General features: G+C 40.4%; 1 protein-coding gene across 1 annotated transcript in view; it reads left to right on the forward strand.

Annotated features, from left to right (window-relative positions):
- Positions 1-19,052, forward strand: part of MDN1 (midasin AAA ATPase 1) — a 2,142,100-nt gene that overhangs the window by 31,176 nt on the left and 2,091,872 nt on the right. The window contains exons 4-6 of the mRNA XM_086926648.1: positions 507-614; positions 774-966; positions 12,971-13,180. Of these exons, the coding sequence (XP_086782774.1) occupies positions 507-614; positions 774-966; positions 12,971-13,180 (511 nt within the window). The remainder of the gene's footprint in view (positions 1-506; positions 615-773; positions 967-12,970; positions 13,181-19,052) is intronic.

Below are 19,052 nucleotides of genomic sequence, written 5' to 3' on the forward strand. Positions count from 1 at the left end.
ACAGAGCTGAACGCCACGCGTTCATTAGACTTGAAACTCGAGGCTGCTAAACTGCGAGTCTCTGACTTTTTTATCCAGTCATGTGTACCTCTGCCATGTGTTCTTTCAGGCCTTTTGTAGCCAGTTGGTTCCTAGTCACCCACCTGGGGTTGCTTGAGTTTTTCCTCATGTACATCACGTACATACAAAACATGTTGCATTACAAATGCTATAGGTGTCACATTTGAAAAAGTTAAAAGTATTGGCATTGTAAATGACAAAGCTATTAATTTTGCTATTTTCAAGACAAACGCATAAAAAAAATTGTCATTTACAAAATCAATAGCTCCAACTTTTCTAATGCGAGACCTATTGCATTTCCAATGCTTGTTCTGCTCTGCCTTGGTTGTTTAGCTCAGCTCTTTGATCAGGTGCTCCCTTACTTAATTGCTCGCCCTCTAAAGCACTTAATCAGCACTCTGTAAAGGTGCTAACATCTTGATCACAAAAGTGTCTTTCTTTTTCAGGTATACTGCCAATTGTTTGGCTTTGGTAACATGTATGAGTGATGGACATAAAAAAACTTTTCTGAAGAAAATATTGAGCCAAGAGGAACTGATCAATTTCAGGCTGAAGTAAGTGTAAAAAAAATTGATAATGTGTGTGTGTGTGTGTATATATATATATATATATATATATATATATATATATATATATATATATATATATATATATATGATTAATTAAACTTGTTCTCTTGCATCAAGATAACAGTTTTACTGATGTTTTGCTAGGACACTAGAAGAGATGCAAATGCAGAATGTGGAGAAGGCTCTTGTTTTGGCCAATCCAGACACACTGGTCTGGCAAAGAGAGAAAGGTCTGCAGTACACACAAGGCCAGATTGTCTCTGGAGATCTGTCTGAGAAGGTAGTAGCAGTGTGTGGAGTTGTGCTTCCAAAGCAAGGAATGTCGCCAAAGGATCAGGTAGGTTAAGACATTGAAGAAGGACCTGATTACCTTGTCTAAGTTGCTGTTTTTTCTTGCACTCTAACAATGTCGTCAGTTGCTTGCAAATTTCAAAAGCTTTTTAATTGTGTAAATAAAATAAACATGATTGATAATCCACCCTAGACATTCTCAGTTTTTCACAAAACTGGTTCAATGTCGACAGAGTTCTATCTGTAGTTTTCTTCCACCTCTTTTCTAAACCCATGGTAATAGTGTTTAGACTGTCAAAATTACCCTAATGCGTTTCGTCCTACTTTGTATGGATATCTGTGATGCAATACATTTTTCTCCAATATTGGTAACAGAGTTTTTACTATCAAAGTTAAACAACTTTCCCTGAGCCTCCGCACACCTGAGATCTGCCACATTGAGAAAGCCATTCGAATGAAAAGTATTGTAAACATGTAGGGAGCAAATGTGCCTTCCGAAGCACTATGGGATATCTACCCCAGTGTTAATAAATTTGCTTGCTGGCCCTCATAATTAGGGATTATCTTGAATGTATGAAAGTGTCCTTGGGCATGAAAGCAATTAAAAGTAATCTCTAAAAAAGTCCAGCAGTTCACTCTATTTGCTAAATTCTCCTTCTATATCCCTAAGCTTTAGAGACTCCTCTTACTTTCCCAATTTGTTGGTGATACTAATTGTTCCATTTGGGAGACCAGTACAGGTTCGGCTATAGGCGTCCCTGGGCAGGGAGCTTAGGTAGGGGGCACCGGAAGAGTGGGTCCGGGCGGGCCGGTTTGCGGAGGCCATCGAAGAGAGGGGGGAGGGGGGGGGGGGTGGTCAGGGTGTTTGGAAGTGGAACAGAGCCGGAGGTCGCCAAATCCCAGCCAGGGGCCGCCATGCAAATATGCAAATAATATCAGCGCGGGGACACGCATTCTGCGTAACCAGGTGCTCTATAAATGCCCCTTAATAATAAAGTATCCATCCTCAGAGGATTATTATATTAAGGATATATACTTGGCGTGGTGGCCCCTGAGGTTTGGTGGTCCTGTGCAAGTGCACTGCTTGTACATGCCTAAGGCTGCCCCTGACCAGTATTGCCCATTTATCCAATGTTGCAGAGGTATTCAAACTTTAGACCCCCCCTCTCCCTTTCTCCCTTTGCAGGGCCTTACATTCTCTCAGGGGGATGCCAGTTTCTGTCCAAGAGAAGCATAATACTTTGTTTTGAGTGTTAAAAACATGAGCGGCAGTAAGCCACTTTGTAATAGCCCCCATCATTAACAACTTTTGTCATGTATATCTTGACTTGGCGTAGGTGTGAAAAAGGGTAACCGAGCTGAACTGCCATGTTTAAATATGTTTAGACTGATTTAAACATTAGCAATTTAGCAGCATGAGTGTGAAAAAATTGAGGGGGCCTGAGGATTTCTTTTTTTTACAGGGGGTTGCAGCATTAAAAAGTTTGATGACCATTGCAATATCGTCTGTTTTGCTACAAATAGTTGGGTGAATACCTTCTTTGATCCAATCCCCATTTCTTCCTAGTAGTCCACTCCATAAAGCGCTTGAACTGAGGGCAGTACTTTAAAGCCCATAATTTGATGTATGTGTACGAGTACTGCTTCGCAAAAGCTTCTGATTCTATTGCAGTGCCATAGGATATGCAGTAATGTTCCTGTTTCCTTGCACAGACTTTGTATGATGTTTGTAATCCATCTTCCATAACCTCAGCAGTTTCAGGCTCAATTTGATCCAGTCTATTTTTACTATCCCCTTAATTAAGTTGTGGAGAATGTCTGTGCAATCTTAGGGTGATACTGAATTCTCTGTCCTAGAATTCCATAAAACTCCACCTCGATATCTCATAGGCTGGCTTTAATATCTATCATCTGTCCGTGTCTTCATGAATTTCCCTATCTCCGCTGCCTCCCTGGTTGCTCCCTCTTTGACTGCACCCTCTTTGATTGAGGGCCCAATGTCTTTCCACCTCCTATTCACCTTTTCCACTGACCTGCCGTTAGAATCTGCAAGCTTGTCATACCTGCTTGGTTCCCGCATGTGGAATTCCTCTCTCCCCATCTCTGGTGAAACATCTGTATTCCGAAAGAGTGGCTTGAAGGGGCCAGGATAGGTCGTAAACCCTTCTCTGATGCTTATCTCATTTCAGACATTCAGCTTTGCGTTCAGGACCACCGATCCAGAGACTGTGTATCTTCTGTATCCCTTTGTCTTATCCACTGGAATTCCTACCAAGTCTGGTCTGTAGTCCAAGAAGCATCACTGCGATTCGGTCTTAACCCTAGACCATTCACACATACATCTGAGCGGAGCTACCCTACAGTATACAATGTAGCCAGGCCTCTCGGCTCCCCTCCTTAATTTTCAGTAGACTTTGCTTGAGGCTTAGCCTTGATCTTTTCCACCCATCTATGAAGTTGGTAAACCTAGTTGTAGGAATGTCTAACTGCGTCTGTATTTATCCTTTTGTATATCGTAGCAGCTGCTTTTGTCATTTTGACCATATGCAATTTGCATTTTATTTAAACAAAGATGGCAACAAATAACGTATGTTAATTAGAAATCCTATTTTCTGTAACTCAATGTTGCATTACTAAGAGGATTTTATTTTCCACTTTTGTTTGGGATAACTACTTTTTTGCAGCATGAATCTTTTCCAGATTCACATGCTGTCTTATTCCGCCATCTAGTGGTTGGGTCTGGAATTCTCCACGTTTTTGCAGTCCTTCAACTTTTGATTTGTCCTGATGTTGTGAGTCATTGGATCTCCCCTATTTGGTGCTTCCTTTAACGTTGTATGCCCTCCTCGAAAAGCTCCGACTCTTGGTCGCCATATTCAGATTCTATTTTTCTGGCATTGGGTCTGGATGCTTTGCTGCAGGCTCTCCTAGTCGTAAAAGAAGAAAAGTTCAGAAGATGTTCGTTGATGAAATTCGGAACATCATCGAATAAGAGGTACCGGGGAGATACTTAGCATGAAGGGAGGTTTCCTCAATGGTTTGAGAATGCCTGGACATGGGGCTTCCTGTTACCATTGATGTAGAACACACCGTTCCGGTTTTGCCTGAATTGCCACGATAAGTTTGGTCAGAAGGATCTACATCACGTTTACAACCTCTGCCAATCAACCATCGAAGTGGCAACTGCAGTGCCTGCTTTAGGTCCGGGTCGAAGACACAGATGGCAAGGGAGAAGCCGAGATTTAAAGGCGTCTTTATTTCCCATTCACTTTCTGAATGAACAGAATACCTGTTCTTTCCAGCTTAAGTTTACTCGCCAGAACCGGTGCTAAAAATAGCTCGACCTGGTAAAATCTGACTCGCCATAGCGAGGGGGCGAGTTGATTTTTCTACGCCTGCCTACCTTTTTATATTTCACATGTATTCTTTCTGCTTCTATTGCTTTCTTTTCACAGGTTTCTGTTTTCGATTTGTCCTCCTTGATGTTTGGCCTGTGATGTAGAAATTTGTCTACAATATAATGTATGGTTGATGCTATTGATTCTAGACCACATGAGTGTTAGTTAAGAATTGGCAATATTGTGGTCTTTTTTAATGATTATCTGCTGCGCCATTTCTGTGTTGCAGAGGACATTGGAAGATTAGGAAGCAGATACTGGACCTAGATTTTTGACTTGGTTCACACCCTGTTTTTCTCTCTCCTTTATTTGACATTTCATTGGAGAGTAAATCTCTTATGCTCAATTGGTTGAAAAGTCTGGATTTTAAAATATTTTGTGGGGTTAAGGCATCTGCTACATAGGTGCCCAGTACATCACAAGAACTAATAATGGTGAGAACTCTGGAGGTTACAGCATTTGTTGGAGAGATCGGAGTTTTGTGAAGTCCCAGATTTGCATCAAAGTGGTATAGAAAGTTAATGTGTCTCCTACAAAGCACATCCGATAACATGCAGGTGAGAGATTATTTTATGTAGCTAGGTAAGTAAGTTCCTGCTTTGAACACAAAGATCCTTTTGTTAATTGCAGTTCATAAATTATAATCCTTTTAATATATATCACAGGGAGCTGTGAAGGACATGTGACTCCTGTACCATGTACCCCTCACTGACTCGTGTAACACATCTTGTACATTGATTTACACACATGATTTATTATCAATGTCTAATGTGTATGTTCTTTTTTTTTTTTTTTTTTTTTTCCTCATATTGCGGTTTATGCAGAAAAGGAGGTGTTTGGGAGTTTGGCCGTATTTGAGCGGTTGTTCCAACATACTGCCCCTACTCGTCTATCGAAGGATACAAGGGGAGTTTCTATTGTCTTAGCTCTTTTCGGACTTTTCCCTTCCGTACACCTTTTTCTTGCTCAATAATTCCTTTATTACTTAGACTATCTGGCCCTTGGGCTGTTTGGCAGACATCACGTCATACCTGGAATTATTACTCCGCTTAATCATTGGAATCCAAAAAAGAAAAAAAGAAAAAAGAAAAAAGAAAAGCAAAAGAACAAAGGGCCTAAGAAGCTTCAGGACAAGGAGGGTTCTAAAATCTCATCTGGAGATGATATAATTTTCCCAGATCTCCCAATACTTCATTCTTTTCGATTGTTTCCCTCTTCTATCCAATCTGCTGGTTCTTATTACAGCATTTAACCAATTTTCATGGGTTGGTGGGACCGATTTTATCCAGTTAATACAAATCTCTCTGCGTGCTAACAAGATCATGATGAACAATAAATTTTCTTGCTGTTTACTTAACCTAATCGGGTTTGATTGAGTTGTGCAATGGATCCCAAAAATAATTAAGAGAGTACTCACGGTTATAGGTGATGCCAGTACTGCAGTTAGTGTCTTACCAATCTCTTGCCAGTATTGTGTGAGAGCTGGGCAGTTGCCAAACATATGGATATCATCCACTTTTTCTTCGCCACATTTGCCGCATGATTTTACTGTCGAGCCTTTAAATTTCGACAATCTTTTGGGTGTCCAATAGGCTCTATGTATAGAGAAAAGATGGTTTCTTTTTAGGGCTGCGGGCTTTACACACTGCCAGCATTTCTCTGCTGATTTTTTCCAAATTTGATTTAGATCTAAGGCTTCGTTTGGTAGATCTTTCCTCCATATCTTTTCAGGTATAGTAAAATTTTCTTCGCCAGATTCGATAAGAGTCCAATACCATTTTGAGACTTATTTCTTTAATACCATCTCTTTCGTCATTTCTGATTCCACATTATTCGGATCAGTTGCTCCTTTCGGGAGGGTATTTACCCAACTGCATAACTGATAATATTTAAACTTTGATACTTTTCGTTCTGTTATTGTTTGTAGATGTTCCCAGGATATTAGAGCATTTTCAACCAGGAGTTGACCCCATTTTTCAATCCCATATTGTCTGAGTGGGGTTGATAGTAAATCCCTTAAGCATTCTGGGGTGCCTGGCGAGTCCCATATTGGAGCCATGCTACTATAGTAAGGAATCTTTGTGGCAATTCTTATCTGATTCCAAAGCTTAACAGCGTTCTTCAAAACCTTCAGTTTTACTTTTTTGAAGAATTTTGGGTGACCATATTTAAAGAGGAAATAATCTTCACCGTTTGTTAAATGTTGTAAGTAAATTGGATAGGCGTGGTGTACCTTTAACAAGGCTCTGAAATTCTTAAATTGGAAGGATCTATAGTATTCGTATATGTCTGGGCTTGCTATTCCTCCTTGTTCCTTCTTCCTCCTGAGTTTGTTCCATGAGATTCTTATACTTTTTGCTGACCAAATGAAACTAGATATTTCTCCTTGTATCTTTTTTAGAGATTCTTTTTTAAATTCTAACGGAATGTTATTAAAGAGATATGTGAATTTGGGAATAATTGACATCTTTATTGCATTAGATTTGCCTAAAAAACTTAGTGGCAGACCTGACCAAATTTTGAGAAGTTTTCTCATTTCTTTCACCGTTATGTTTAGGTTTGTTTCTGATATTTTTCCAAGGTCTTTTGTTATAGTGATGCCTAAATATTTTATTTTATCCTTTAAAAGAGGTAAGTTTAAGTTAGTATTCCAGCTCATTGCCTCTGTTTTGTCAGTATTTATCAGGTAACCTGAAACCTTGCTGAAATTGTTCATTACCTCCTCTATCGCTGGTTTAGATAAATTATAATTATCAGTAAACAACATAAGATCATCAGCGTAGAGGGCTACTTTCTTGGACCAGTTTTGATATTTGAAAGGTGTAATGAGTGGATGATTTCTGATAGTACAGGCCAGGGGCTCGATATATAAATTAAAAAGTAGCGGAGACAAGGGGCAACCTTGCCTTGTGCCTCTCTGAATCTTAATGTTATTCGTGAGGTTTCCGTTAACTACTATCCTTGCTCTTGGGTTTGTATAGATTTCTTTTACCATGTGACTAAAGTTGCTCCCTAATTTGTTTTTTTCTATGATTTTATTTAGAAAGGCCCAGTTGACACGGTCAAAAGCTTTAGCAGCATCGTATGTGACAATCGTTAGAGGTAGTTTTTCGCAGACAGCTGCATCAATTGACGCCACTAGTTCATGCGTAGTTTCCTGGATTTGTCTGCCTTTTATGAAACCCTTTTGATCTGGGTTAATTAATTTAGCCATAACCTTTGATAGTCTTTTAGCTATTACATTCATATACAGCTTGTAGTCACAGTTGAGAAGTGATATTGGTCTGTACGATGCGCAATTCTTCGGATTTTTTCCTGGTTTTAGTAAGATGGTAATCGTCGCATCATTCCATGATTCAGGTATCGTTTCATGTCCCAGATAGGTCTTATTCATTATTTCTGTTAGGTGTTCAATTAAGGTTTCTTTTAATGCAATATAAAATTCATTGGGCAGCGCATCTGGACCCGCAGCTTTTCCTCTCTTTAGGTTACCTATGGCAATTCTTATTTCTTCTGGTGTTATTTCAGCATTCAAGAGATTCGCATCTTCCTCCGTCAGGCTTGGAAGGGGGACATTCTCAAGATAGTTCTTGATGTCTTCATCTGCTGGATTTATATCTTCTTTATATATTGTGGTAAAAAAGTTAGAGAATTCTTGCCTTATTGAAATGTCATCTGAGCAGGTGGATGATTGGTCTTGGGTATAAATGCTTAATATGTTATTTCTAGTCTGATCAGATTTCATTTTCCAGGCTAGCATCTTCCCGCAACCTTCTCCGTATTCATAATTTGCTAATTTGCTGTTCTCCCATTTTTCTTTGACTATGTTCTCCAGGTAATCCGTCAAGTTCTCTTTTAACTTACGATGCTTTTCTTCTAAATTTGTCCTTGATTCTTGAGTTGTGTCACACTCTAATTGTAGTTCTGCTTCTTTAATTTCCAGTTCCAACTTCTTGATATCCAGTTTTCTTGTTTTATGTTTGTATGCTCCCAAACTGAGCAGTTTACCTCTTATTACCGCTTTATAGGCATCCCACATTACTCTTTTAGAAGTTCCGACAGCGTTATCTTCAAAGTAATGAATGGAAGTTGTTATAAGTTGCTCTACACTTTGTTCATCTCTGAGGATTGATCGGTCAACTGTCCACCTGTTGGGCATATGAGGTTGTGGAAGTGTTATGATTAATTGTACCGCAGAATGGTCCGATAAGTGCGCAGGTAGATGTTCAATGCTTTTAACATTCGCTCTCAAAAATTTATTCATTAGGAAGAAGTCTATTCTGGATTTGTGTCCTAATTTCTTATTGTGGTAGGTGAATGGATAATTTTTTACCCCTTTTAGCTTCCACATGTCTTCCAATATTAGGTCCTTCTTGTAGATTCCTAGCCATTCCCTCATTTTTGGTAAATTCCATTGTTTTGTTGGAGGCATTCTGTCAGTTTTAGGATCCTCAATAATATTGAAATCTCCTCCCATGACGATCGGAGTTGGAAATGTTAAAAGTTCAGAATACAGTTTTTTAAGGGGCGTTGGATCATCCCTGTTTGGTCCATAATATCCCACAATTGTGAGGATGCGGTCCTCGATTCTAACTTTAGCAATTGCCCATCTACCATTACTATCCACTTCTGTAGATTCTATTTTTGCGTTCAGGGATTTCTTTATGATGATTGCCACCCCCTTTATATTGCACTCTTGTGTTGTATGTACACTTGCTCCAATCCAGTGATGGTTTTTTACCATTTTAGTCCACTCTGCGTTTATTAGATGTGTTTCTTGAAGGATAATAATTTCACTATCATTTTCTTTCAAATATTCCACAATCCTTCTTCTTCTTGAGGGGGTTCTAAGCCCATTAACATTCCATGTTAGAATTTTTATTGATTTTTCTTTTGTCATCTTAAGTTGTTGTTTCGATTGAGGCAGATAATAACTCCCTTACTATTCCTTTTGTATTCCAATTTTGAGGATTTTTTTTCTTTTTTTTTCCCTACCTTGCTCCCCACCCGTGTGTATTTACAGGAATGCATTTTTGTGTTTGAGTGTTACTTGGGGTTCCCTCCCTGGGGAAGCCTCCCTTTTTTCTTCTTTCAGGTGTTATTACACCCGAGTTCGTGCTCCGATTCTCCAGGTATTTATCTTTTGTTCTAATTTGCAGTCAACGCTTCTCAGTGAATCTTCAAACTGCTAGTAATCTGTCCCATTATATGTTTATACATATATGAATATATATGAATATGTATTTTGTGTTTTTCAGTTTCTTGTTTTCAGCTTAGACTTTTTAGTAAAAGCATTATTCCCTGCTTCATTAAGAATAATGTGGCGAAATAAAATGCACAACTTGAGGGAGCCAAAAGAGGTAGAAAATCTTATTCAGTTAATAAAAGACCAAATTGAGATCGATAAACTAATGTGTATGTTCTGTAAAGTGCTCTGACACCCTGCATTGGGATGAGTAGCTCTATTAAGAAATAAAATAGTACTATTTAAATTATTTTTGTAAATACAGATCAACACATTGGACATTCTTACAGTGCATGTACTTACTTACATAAAGGGACTGAACAAAGTCAAAAACATGCCTCTCGAGTACCTGTAAAGAGATAACAAGCTGTGTACTTTTGTTTCCCGTCCGTTGTATTGCATTTCCAGGCGGCTGCATAATACAATACTCTGTGGTTAATGGCAGCTGGTGGTGACAGGCTTTACTCTAGGTAGACATGAGAGTGCTTTGTCCTGTACAAAGCCCATATGTAACCTCTCTGCCCTCTAGGCGCTTGAGCTCATTTAGACTCTGGATCTGGTGCTGCTGAAAAATTAAGTACACTGGAACTCACAACCACCAAAGCAATGGGAGCCTCTCCCACTACCCGCCAGTGAGTGAGACTTACACAGAGATGTATGCTATTCTGGGCTTCATACTCATTCTATGCTGGGCCTCTCTGTGGAGGTTGCTAGTCAGGCTGTGCAGTGTGTGTCTACTGCAATGTGGTGACCTGGCGAGTAAAAATTAGACCTGGAACGTTCTAAATGTAAACCCAGGAACACAGGGTGTTATGGATATGATGACTCAGTACTATGAAAGGCTAGTATTTTCCCATACCTCTCCAAGCTGCCAAATATGTTTCAGTGTCATGTACATGTAACGTCGCAGAGTCCTCCCACCCACTCTGCGAAATAAAAGACAGAGAGGGACGAGTCTCCGCTCTTGGAGGGCCAAGCTGGACAAACAAGATCTTGATTAAACTGCATGAAACATTAGACATAAAAAAATCTGGCATCTGGCAGCCGCTCTCCTGAAGCAGGCAGAGCGTAGCACCGTGAACTGAAGCTTTCCCCATCTATAAAGCGTAAATAATATTAAACCACCTGTAAAAAGGGCGAGTCTTGCATCTTGTGTGGTGCACGCAAGCCATCATTAGAGAAATGCAAGAGAGGAGATTTATACGGTCAGAGGGGAAATGTGACAGCCCGCCTCTCTGCATACATTACAAGAATGTTTTCATCAGTTCCATGGACAGTTTAAACTATAACAACAATGAAGGAATTCCTCAACAGACCTGCAGGCGATTTAGTTTCCAAAATTTCTTTCTCTACTCTTCCTACAGGAAAGGACTGCTGCAGTTTTCTGCCTCCCAGACGCCAAGCCCTGATTTTGCGGGCACTTTTGTAAAAAGCGCTGCCTTTTTACAAAAGTGACGATCTCGCGATTATTTTGCAAATCGCGAAATCCTTGAGGGTCTGATTTAATAGAATTTTCTAATGATGGTTAATATTTCCTTCCTAAGTTGCATTCTGTTTTCTTACAACTTGCGGGCTTCAGATGTTTTCTATGGGTCAGTGGACTGTTAGTTGTAAAGCGCTGAGGTACAAATTATTTGGTGTTCTGTTACACGGGGGCTTCTACAGCGAGCATGATTGTCTGTCTTCATTTTGTGACTAATTGTTGTCATAGGAAACATTGGAATTCTCATCAAAGGAAAAATTTATGTATTTTTATTAATTGAATGTACTTGTTTTGAAAACCATGTACATGTTTGCCAAATTTGTTGAGACCAATTGATGGGTATTTTCACCCATGCTCCATATTTAACTGAATAACAAAATTGGGACTTTTTAGTTGGGTCGCACACTATGCAGGTCGTTGCTGTAAATGATAGACTTGAATTGTTCACTGAAATCTATCCTTCCTGTGATAGGTTGCATTTAGAAATGACAAAAGTGTAATCCTCTGTGCAATTGCTGTGCCAGGTCATGCACTACTCTTCAACAATGGGTTGAGTCTGGTAAAAGAAAGATATGGAAAATAAATAGGATGGCAAGAGAAATGTTGGCGCACACCTCTAGTCTGGAGCACACCTCTAGTCTGTATATGTAACTATCCATTACACGTAAATACTCCAGTTGAGTAAGTTTCCTCAGGTGCTTAGCAGGTGGGGAGAGCAGTCACTCGCCTGCTTTCCAGGTTGGAAACAAAATTCTGCGAAGTTATTTTAACTGGGTTGTTAGCACCCCATTCTTTAGATAATAGGTCTATAAGTAGTACTTAATTCCGTTTAGTCTTTGACTTTGTCAGGGCTCAAAGTTCTAGTAATATAACGTTTTCCATATTTACTTGGATTTATACATTTTCTATTATAGTGAAGTCTTGGATACCGCTGTAGTCCATATTTCTGAGCCAGTGAAAAAAAACACCGGTATTCCTCAGAAATCGTATCTTATTCGAGTGTCTCACTGCTTCTCTCGTGCTTGTGGTGTCCACGGTGTTTGCTATGTTGAGCAATACAATTGTAGTATCAAGGAGAACTCAATGATACTACACTTGTTTTCCACGACATGGTGCATGGGACATTCTTGAATATGATCACATTCCTGAAGAATACTACTGGCTCTCGTTCATGTACACATTTATTTCTAAATGTATGATTGTGATGAAACTTGTTTGCTGGCTGGAGCTGTACAGACTTGAAGCACAGCCTAAGGCAAATTGGCAATGCCAATAGGTCTGGCTTTAAAGGAATGTGGTTGTGTGCACCCCTGAAAGTTCAGGCTTAGGCAGCTGGATAAGTAAACAAAATGATTACAGCTGCATGGGGGGCAAGCCCCTTCTTTTTTGTGGAAGCACAACACTTCTACCCAGTGAAAACATTTACTCCTGGACCCCAACATGTGAGTGGAGCCAAAGCCACTCTGTAGTGATGCTCACATGTGTCTTGCAAAACCTGCACTGTCAAGCCAAACCATAAAAAGACCTGCATTAAGGACTATTGAGCGAAGTGTTATCTGTAGAGTGGCATGGTTACAACCCGTTTAAAATAAAGAAATGTATGAGTTGTGAGCATTGGAATTTGGAAGCATTCATATCTTCCTATGTATGAAGAGTGAAATTGTTCTTTACTTAGTCAGTGGTCCGTTCTAGGAACATGCAGAGACTGCCGTTTTGCACTACTCGTCATATTGGTTTGAGGTTATACTGGTGGTTATACTGGTGATTATAAGTGTTGGAAACTGCTTGTTTTAGATGGAACTTTACAGTTTCTCCACTGCCAGTATTTTGTTGGATTGTGAAGTGGTTGAATCTTTCTGTTTACTAAAAATATGATTGTCTTGTAACCATGAATAGCTAAACTGCTTATCCTTCAACCCTGCAGGACTGTAGTAGCGGCCTTGTGCTAGTGGAGTCTACCTGCAGAAACTTGCAGAGCCTTGCCTTGGCAGTCTCCTTCCAGAAAGCTGTTCTTCTAGAAGGACCAATTGGATGTGGAAAGACTTCTCTAGTGGAGTATATATCAGCAGTCACTGGACGCATCAAGTCTCCTGAAATCCTGAAAGTTCAATTGGGAGATCAAACAGACAGCAAGGTAACTTAATTTTGTAGTTTTACATGGCGAGTTGTCAAACTGAGAATGTATTCTAATGTTTTCTGACCGTATGTCCCTGCACAACCATGCACATACCCCTTTGCCAGCTTCAAGCAAAGGTGCTGAGTGACAAAAACGTATGATTCCTGAAAATAGTGCTAAAAGAGTTGACTTCTATATTCTCGGAAATTCTTTTGTGTATTTACCCCAAAATAGCCAAATCCCTATCAGTAAAAGTACAACGTAGGTACTGTCTGTCCTATGTGAATAAATTTCTCATTTTGGAGTGGTGTGGCTCACTGGTTAGAGGTGGCAGACCCGGAAGCAGAGAACGGCCCGGGACCAGGGTTCAATTCCCGATGCGGCAGGGCCGTGGACCAGGGTCAGCGGACTCGATAATTCTCGCCTCGGTGCCTACTCTAACCAGGGATCACACTCGGCAACTCTGGGCATTAGCTTGCCTCATCTCTACAACGCCCCCCACATTCGCCGGGGATGCCTGGTTTCACCTTGGAGATACCCAGTAGGGACCATCTCACAGGGATAGCCAGGACGGGTTCCCCAGCGGTCTACAGCGCCATGACGCCTCAGGGCAGCAGTGCGCTTTACAAGACCACATACATTACATTACATTACATTACATTCGAGATGTTTTAGGGCTAGTTTACTAAAACAAAGCAAAATATCTTACAGGAGTACTACTATACCTCTGTGAATATGTACCATTGTGTTTTAAGTGTAGAATATGTAATAAAGATTTGAAAAACATTGGCATTTTGCTAGCAGGCAGATTTATTTTTCCCAAAACTCGCAACAAATTATTGATTATATTAGGTACACATATTTGTCAACTCCTGGACAAATTGAAAGAACTAAATAATTGTTGAATTCACATCCCTTTCAGTATTATTTCTGCAGGATCAACTTTTCCCATTTTCTGAGTCCTAGCTTTTCTCCAGTTATGCAGTTATTTTTCTCCCTTACCTACTTCTCCATTTCCTGTCTACACAGTTATGGTTCTTATCTGTTGGTCTTATCATCAAATCAGTATGCCAGTGCCATTCAGTTCTAGAAACACCTGTCTAGATACTCTTCTCCTACACTGGTAACCTCCGACATTGGAATTTGATGTGTTTTTCACTTTCTCTTCATTTAAGCATTTTTAGAAGCTGTGTGATTGATATTAGGCTTTTTGGTCGGTGATCCGATTTCACCCTCGAACCACTGAAAAGTCTTCTGTTTCACAGTAGAAATAGTGAATCTTGTAATTAGAGTTTGAATCAAAATGGATATATAAAAATAATCTATTCCAAACTAAAATTTTACAATTGAAAAGGTGCGTAGACGATATCTTCGTGACTTTGAAAAGCTCAACTGGTGAGCTTCTAGAATTTCACAACTGGGTACATAAATGGACCGAAAATACACTTCTGGCTAAATAAGCGGATCAATGATATTCAGTTTACTGTTGACTAGGAAAGAAGCTGGCAGTTTCTTAAACCTCTGAATTCAATATTCAGAGAAGCAACTCTACAGTAATCCATACCACAAACCTTTGGACAAGGGTGCCATGGTTCACTTTCAGAGACACCATCCAGGAAACTGAAAAGAGAAGATTAATAAACACAATAGTGATCTTATGCAACGTTCTTCGCGTGTTGACTGGGATCCATCTGAAGATTCTGCAGAGCATGCGGAAGCTGACGGAAGTGACTACATTGACTTGTCATTTCATTGACCGTTAGCTGTCTGATGATGCATAGGCTGCGTGCATGGTCGGTCAGCGTGGGTGTTGGTCAGAGTTCTGCTTGCCGCCAGGTGTTCTTTCTAAAGATCAGTACTTCCGTCTTGTCGGAGTTGAGTTTGAGGCAGTTGTCTTTTATCCAGTTGTTGCTGCGTTGGTCATGGCGTTGCAAAAGTTGAGTTTGGTGTTGGAGGGTTCCTCAGTGAGCAAGAGATGAGTATCGTCTGCGTGGGAGATTGTTGACGCTGTGGCTTCTGACCACGTTTGTGGGGGAAGCGGGGAATTACGGTGTTGAACAGGATGGGTCTGAGGGATGATCATTTGGATAAGTCGATATGATGTCCTTGGGTTTGGAGGTGAAAGAAGGCGTGTGTCCTGTGAGGAAGGAAGTGACCGACTTAAGGATGTGTTGTGTAGGTCCATTTAACCCATAGGATTTGTTGGAAGACAAACTTTGGGTAAGGTGCCTAGACTGATTCTGAGAACCCCTGCAGGATATGTTGGTCTAGAGACCAGCTATCTCACAGTGCCACCATAAGCCTGCCTAGCCCTACCAAGATGCAAATAGTTTCTGGCAACCACTGAACATAACACTGACCCCTCCGGGATCGTGGTAACAGATAAGAATCTCTCGCTCAGTCACTCGTGCTATTTTGTTGTCTAATAAATATACAGAGAATACACATTGGGATGTTTTCAGTATATTTATCGAACCAATATTACTCTTGTATAACATACATGTGCTGCGATAATCAGTACACCGAAGCAAAAGAAAGTGATTACAAGCACCAAAAGAGTAAATAGTAGATATTATAATCTATCATGGTGCTGAAACAGTGTATATATGCAGGTATAGAAAACAAGGTAGTAATCCGGTGTACTCCTACTAATTCAAACCCTACTCTGTGTCTACCTAGGGTGGTAGGTGTGAAGCTAAGAATCTCTCCAAGGGACGATCCAACCCTATTACCTGGCGGGAGAGAATGTAGGGCCCTGACTTGGTCACAAACTGGACACTCCTCACGGAGGTGTCAGACCACTGTGTGGTAAAGTCTCTTTTTTTCATTTTTATTTAATTTATTATTCACAGCATCAGATTTTATCAAAAATCATATACTCATGAAAAGCACCCCAAATATAAATGCCCATCTTGCGTTTCCTTCAACCTTTAGCAGAAAACAAACTATATTCTATATTATACATTCTGGCAAGCCAAACTTCAAAAACAGGAGCATCAGATTGCAGCCAGTCTGAAGCAATACACAGCCAGGCAACAGTTACCGCCAAAAACAATAGATAACGATGTTTATACATTGGTTTACCTGGCTCTAGCTCAGATCCAGTACCTATCATCACAGCTGCAGTAATGCAAATAGGCATCAAAATTATAACCGACAAGAACTTTTCAATATTATTAATATATATATATAGACAACTTACTACAAGTTAAAAAAAATGTAAAGAATCTGCATTATCGTTCCCACAGCAAAAACACTTGACATCATACCTCCCACCCCATTTCAACATCTTTGCAGGTGTATAATTTGAATCAAATAAAGTTTTAAAAAACTGAGCTTTCAAATTAGCTGATAGAAAGGTTTCTTGGCCATATTAATAACCTTCTCTAAAGACACTGATTGTGCGCCCAACACATTAGCCCATTTTAAGTTGGTTTTCTCCAAATCATTACCTTTAGTGACAGCAAAATGTTATATACTGCCCCAATTCTCTCCTGTCGTTTAATTGATTCCACCAATTTATGGCGTACTATTACCAGCTTTTTCTTACCTAAAAAATCCCAGATTTGAAGAAACTTAAAAAACTGTGTCCTGGGTACATCATATTGCCTTAAAGTCTGAAAATGATAAACAGCTCCCCTCCTCATCGGAAAAAATCACCTATTTGCTCAATTCCTTTGCATCTCCAGTTTCTGACAACCAGATCCCAAAAAATAGAGGGCAGAATTCGTCCAGCATTAGTGGGACTATAATATGTTATCCCCATCAAAGATATTTCTAACCGAATAACCTTCCAGATCTTGAAGGCGGCCTCCATAATCTTAAAACTTGTCCGTTTATAGTAGCTCCCATCAATCTCCATAAACAAACAATTTTTAACTTCTGAGCCGAGTAATACTTGAAAGATTGATTGAGCTTCTGTCACATTCCTGACCTCTTCCCTGGTCAACAATACACGCATTTTAAGCAGAAAACAAGCATAGTAGTAAAAGGTAAAATCTGGCTTTGACCAACCACCCCTTTTCTCTTGGCAGTGTCATGAACCGCATTGGTCACTGGTTGTAATCGCAATGTCATCTGCATAAGCAAATACGGAATGCTGTATTCCCTGAACAATAAACGATCGCACTTAAGGACTCCTATCCAGCAGATTAACAAAAGGATTTATAAAAAACAGCAAATAATAAAGGAGAGCAGGGACATCCCTGGCGCGTGCCTTTAGTTATTACAACGGGATTCGATACCCTTGCCCCCACACAAATTCCAGCTGTTGGTGAATTACATAGCACCTGTAGTTCCTGTATAAAACCTTGTCCGAAACCTGCTTGTCCCATGATGTTTCATAAGTATTCCCATGCAACTCGATCAAACGCTTTCTCTGCGTTTAATATTAGTCCCAGATCTTGTCCTTTAGCCTGTGCAACATCAAATAATGTCACCACTTTATTAACATGGTCCACAGTCCCTCGAGAGAGGATAAAACTGTGCTGGTGTTAAGATACCAAAGGAGATATAAATTTAACCATTCGATTAGCCAGTATTTTGGAATAAATTTTACTATCACAATTGAGCAATGAAATTGGTCGATATGAACCCAGAATCTCGGGAGGTTTCCCCTTCTTTTTGAAAAACAACAACCGTGGCTTTGTCCCATGATTTAGGTGCATGACCCTTTTGAGCGGAACATAGTCTCCAACAACTCCTTAAGATCGGGAACGAATACTCTATATAACTCCAACGGAAGCTTATCTGGACCAGCAGTCTTTCCACTAGCTAATCCCATAACAGCCGCCTCTAATTCCTCCATAGTAATACCGCCGTCAAGCCATTCCACTTCCTCCCGGTCTAACTGTATACATTCCCCGATATCCAAAATGTTATTCACATCTCCCTGGTTCTTCTGCTGAGTATATAGCTCAGTATAAAACTGGTGAAAGATGGCAAGAATTCCCCGAGAGTCCAGTGGGACCAGACCAGAGCTATCCCTAAGACTAGAGATTCTCTGAGATTCTATCATCCGCATTCTCAGCGCGAGACCTCACCCTACCCCCTCTCCATACTCATGGCCCTCTTTTATAAGTCCAATATTTCCTGGCATTCTCTTTATTCCAGATTGTATTAATATTTGCCCGGCATCGTGCAGTGTCAGATTCCAGCCCAGAAATATCTTTACCATGTGCAATCCCCTGTGTTAATTTTACCTCCGCGCTGATCAGTTTTTCATACAGGTCCTGTAAATCTAACTTGGCCTGCTTTTGATAATGAATACCATAGCTCATCACTTCCCCTCTGAGACTAGTCTTAAAAGCATCCCAGGGCACTTGTACGGAAACTGGATCTTTGTTATTCACAAATGTAAATGTAAATTGATACTTGTATGCGCACTACTCACCGGCAAGGGTCTCAAGGCGCTTGTACGAATACCGCTGTGGAACCCATCCTGGCTTTCCCTGTGAGGCGTCCACTCCTGGGCACCACCAAGGTGGAGGCCAGGCATCCTTAGCGTTGTGGGGGCCGTTGTGGAGATTAAGCAAGCTATTGCCCAGAGTTGCAGAGTGGGACTCCATGATTGGAATTGGCACCGAGGCGAGAATTATCAGGTCTGCGGAATTTTGAGTCCAAGACCCGCCGAGGCGGGGAATTGAACCCTGGTCCCGGGCTAGACCTCTGCATCAGGGTCTGCCGCTCTAATCATTGAGCCACACTTCTCCGAGTGGTGCTGTGGTGGTGCTGTGGTGGTGCTGTGTGATGATGTGGTGCTTTCCGAGGGCAGAAAGGCACAAAAACGAGTCTAACAGAGGGCAGAAGGGCAGAAAAACAAGGGAAACTAGACATGCACACAAAGACTTCAGCATGTATTTAATAAAAAAGGAAGATAGAAACACGCAGT

The sequence above is a fragment of the Lissotriton vulgaris genome, chromosome 6 (assembly GCF_964263255.1).
Source record: "Lissotriton vulgaris chromosome 6, aLisVul1.2, whole genome shotgun sequence".
Taxonomy (NCBI): Eukaryota; Metazoa; Chordata; class Amphibia; order Caudata; family Salamandridae; genus Lissotriton; species Lissotriton vulgaris.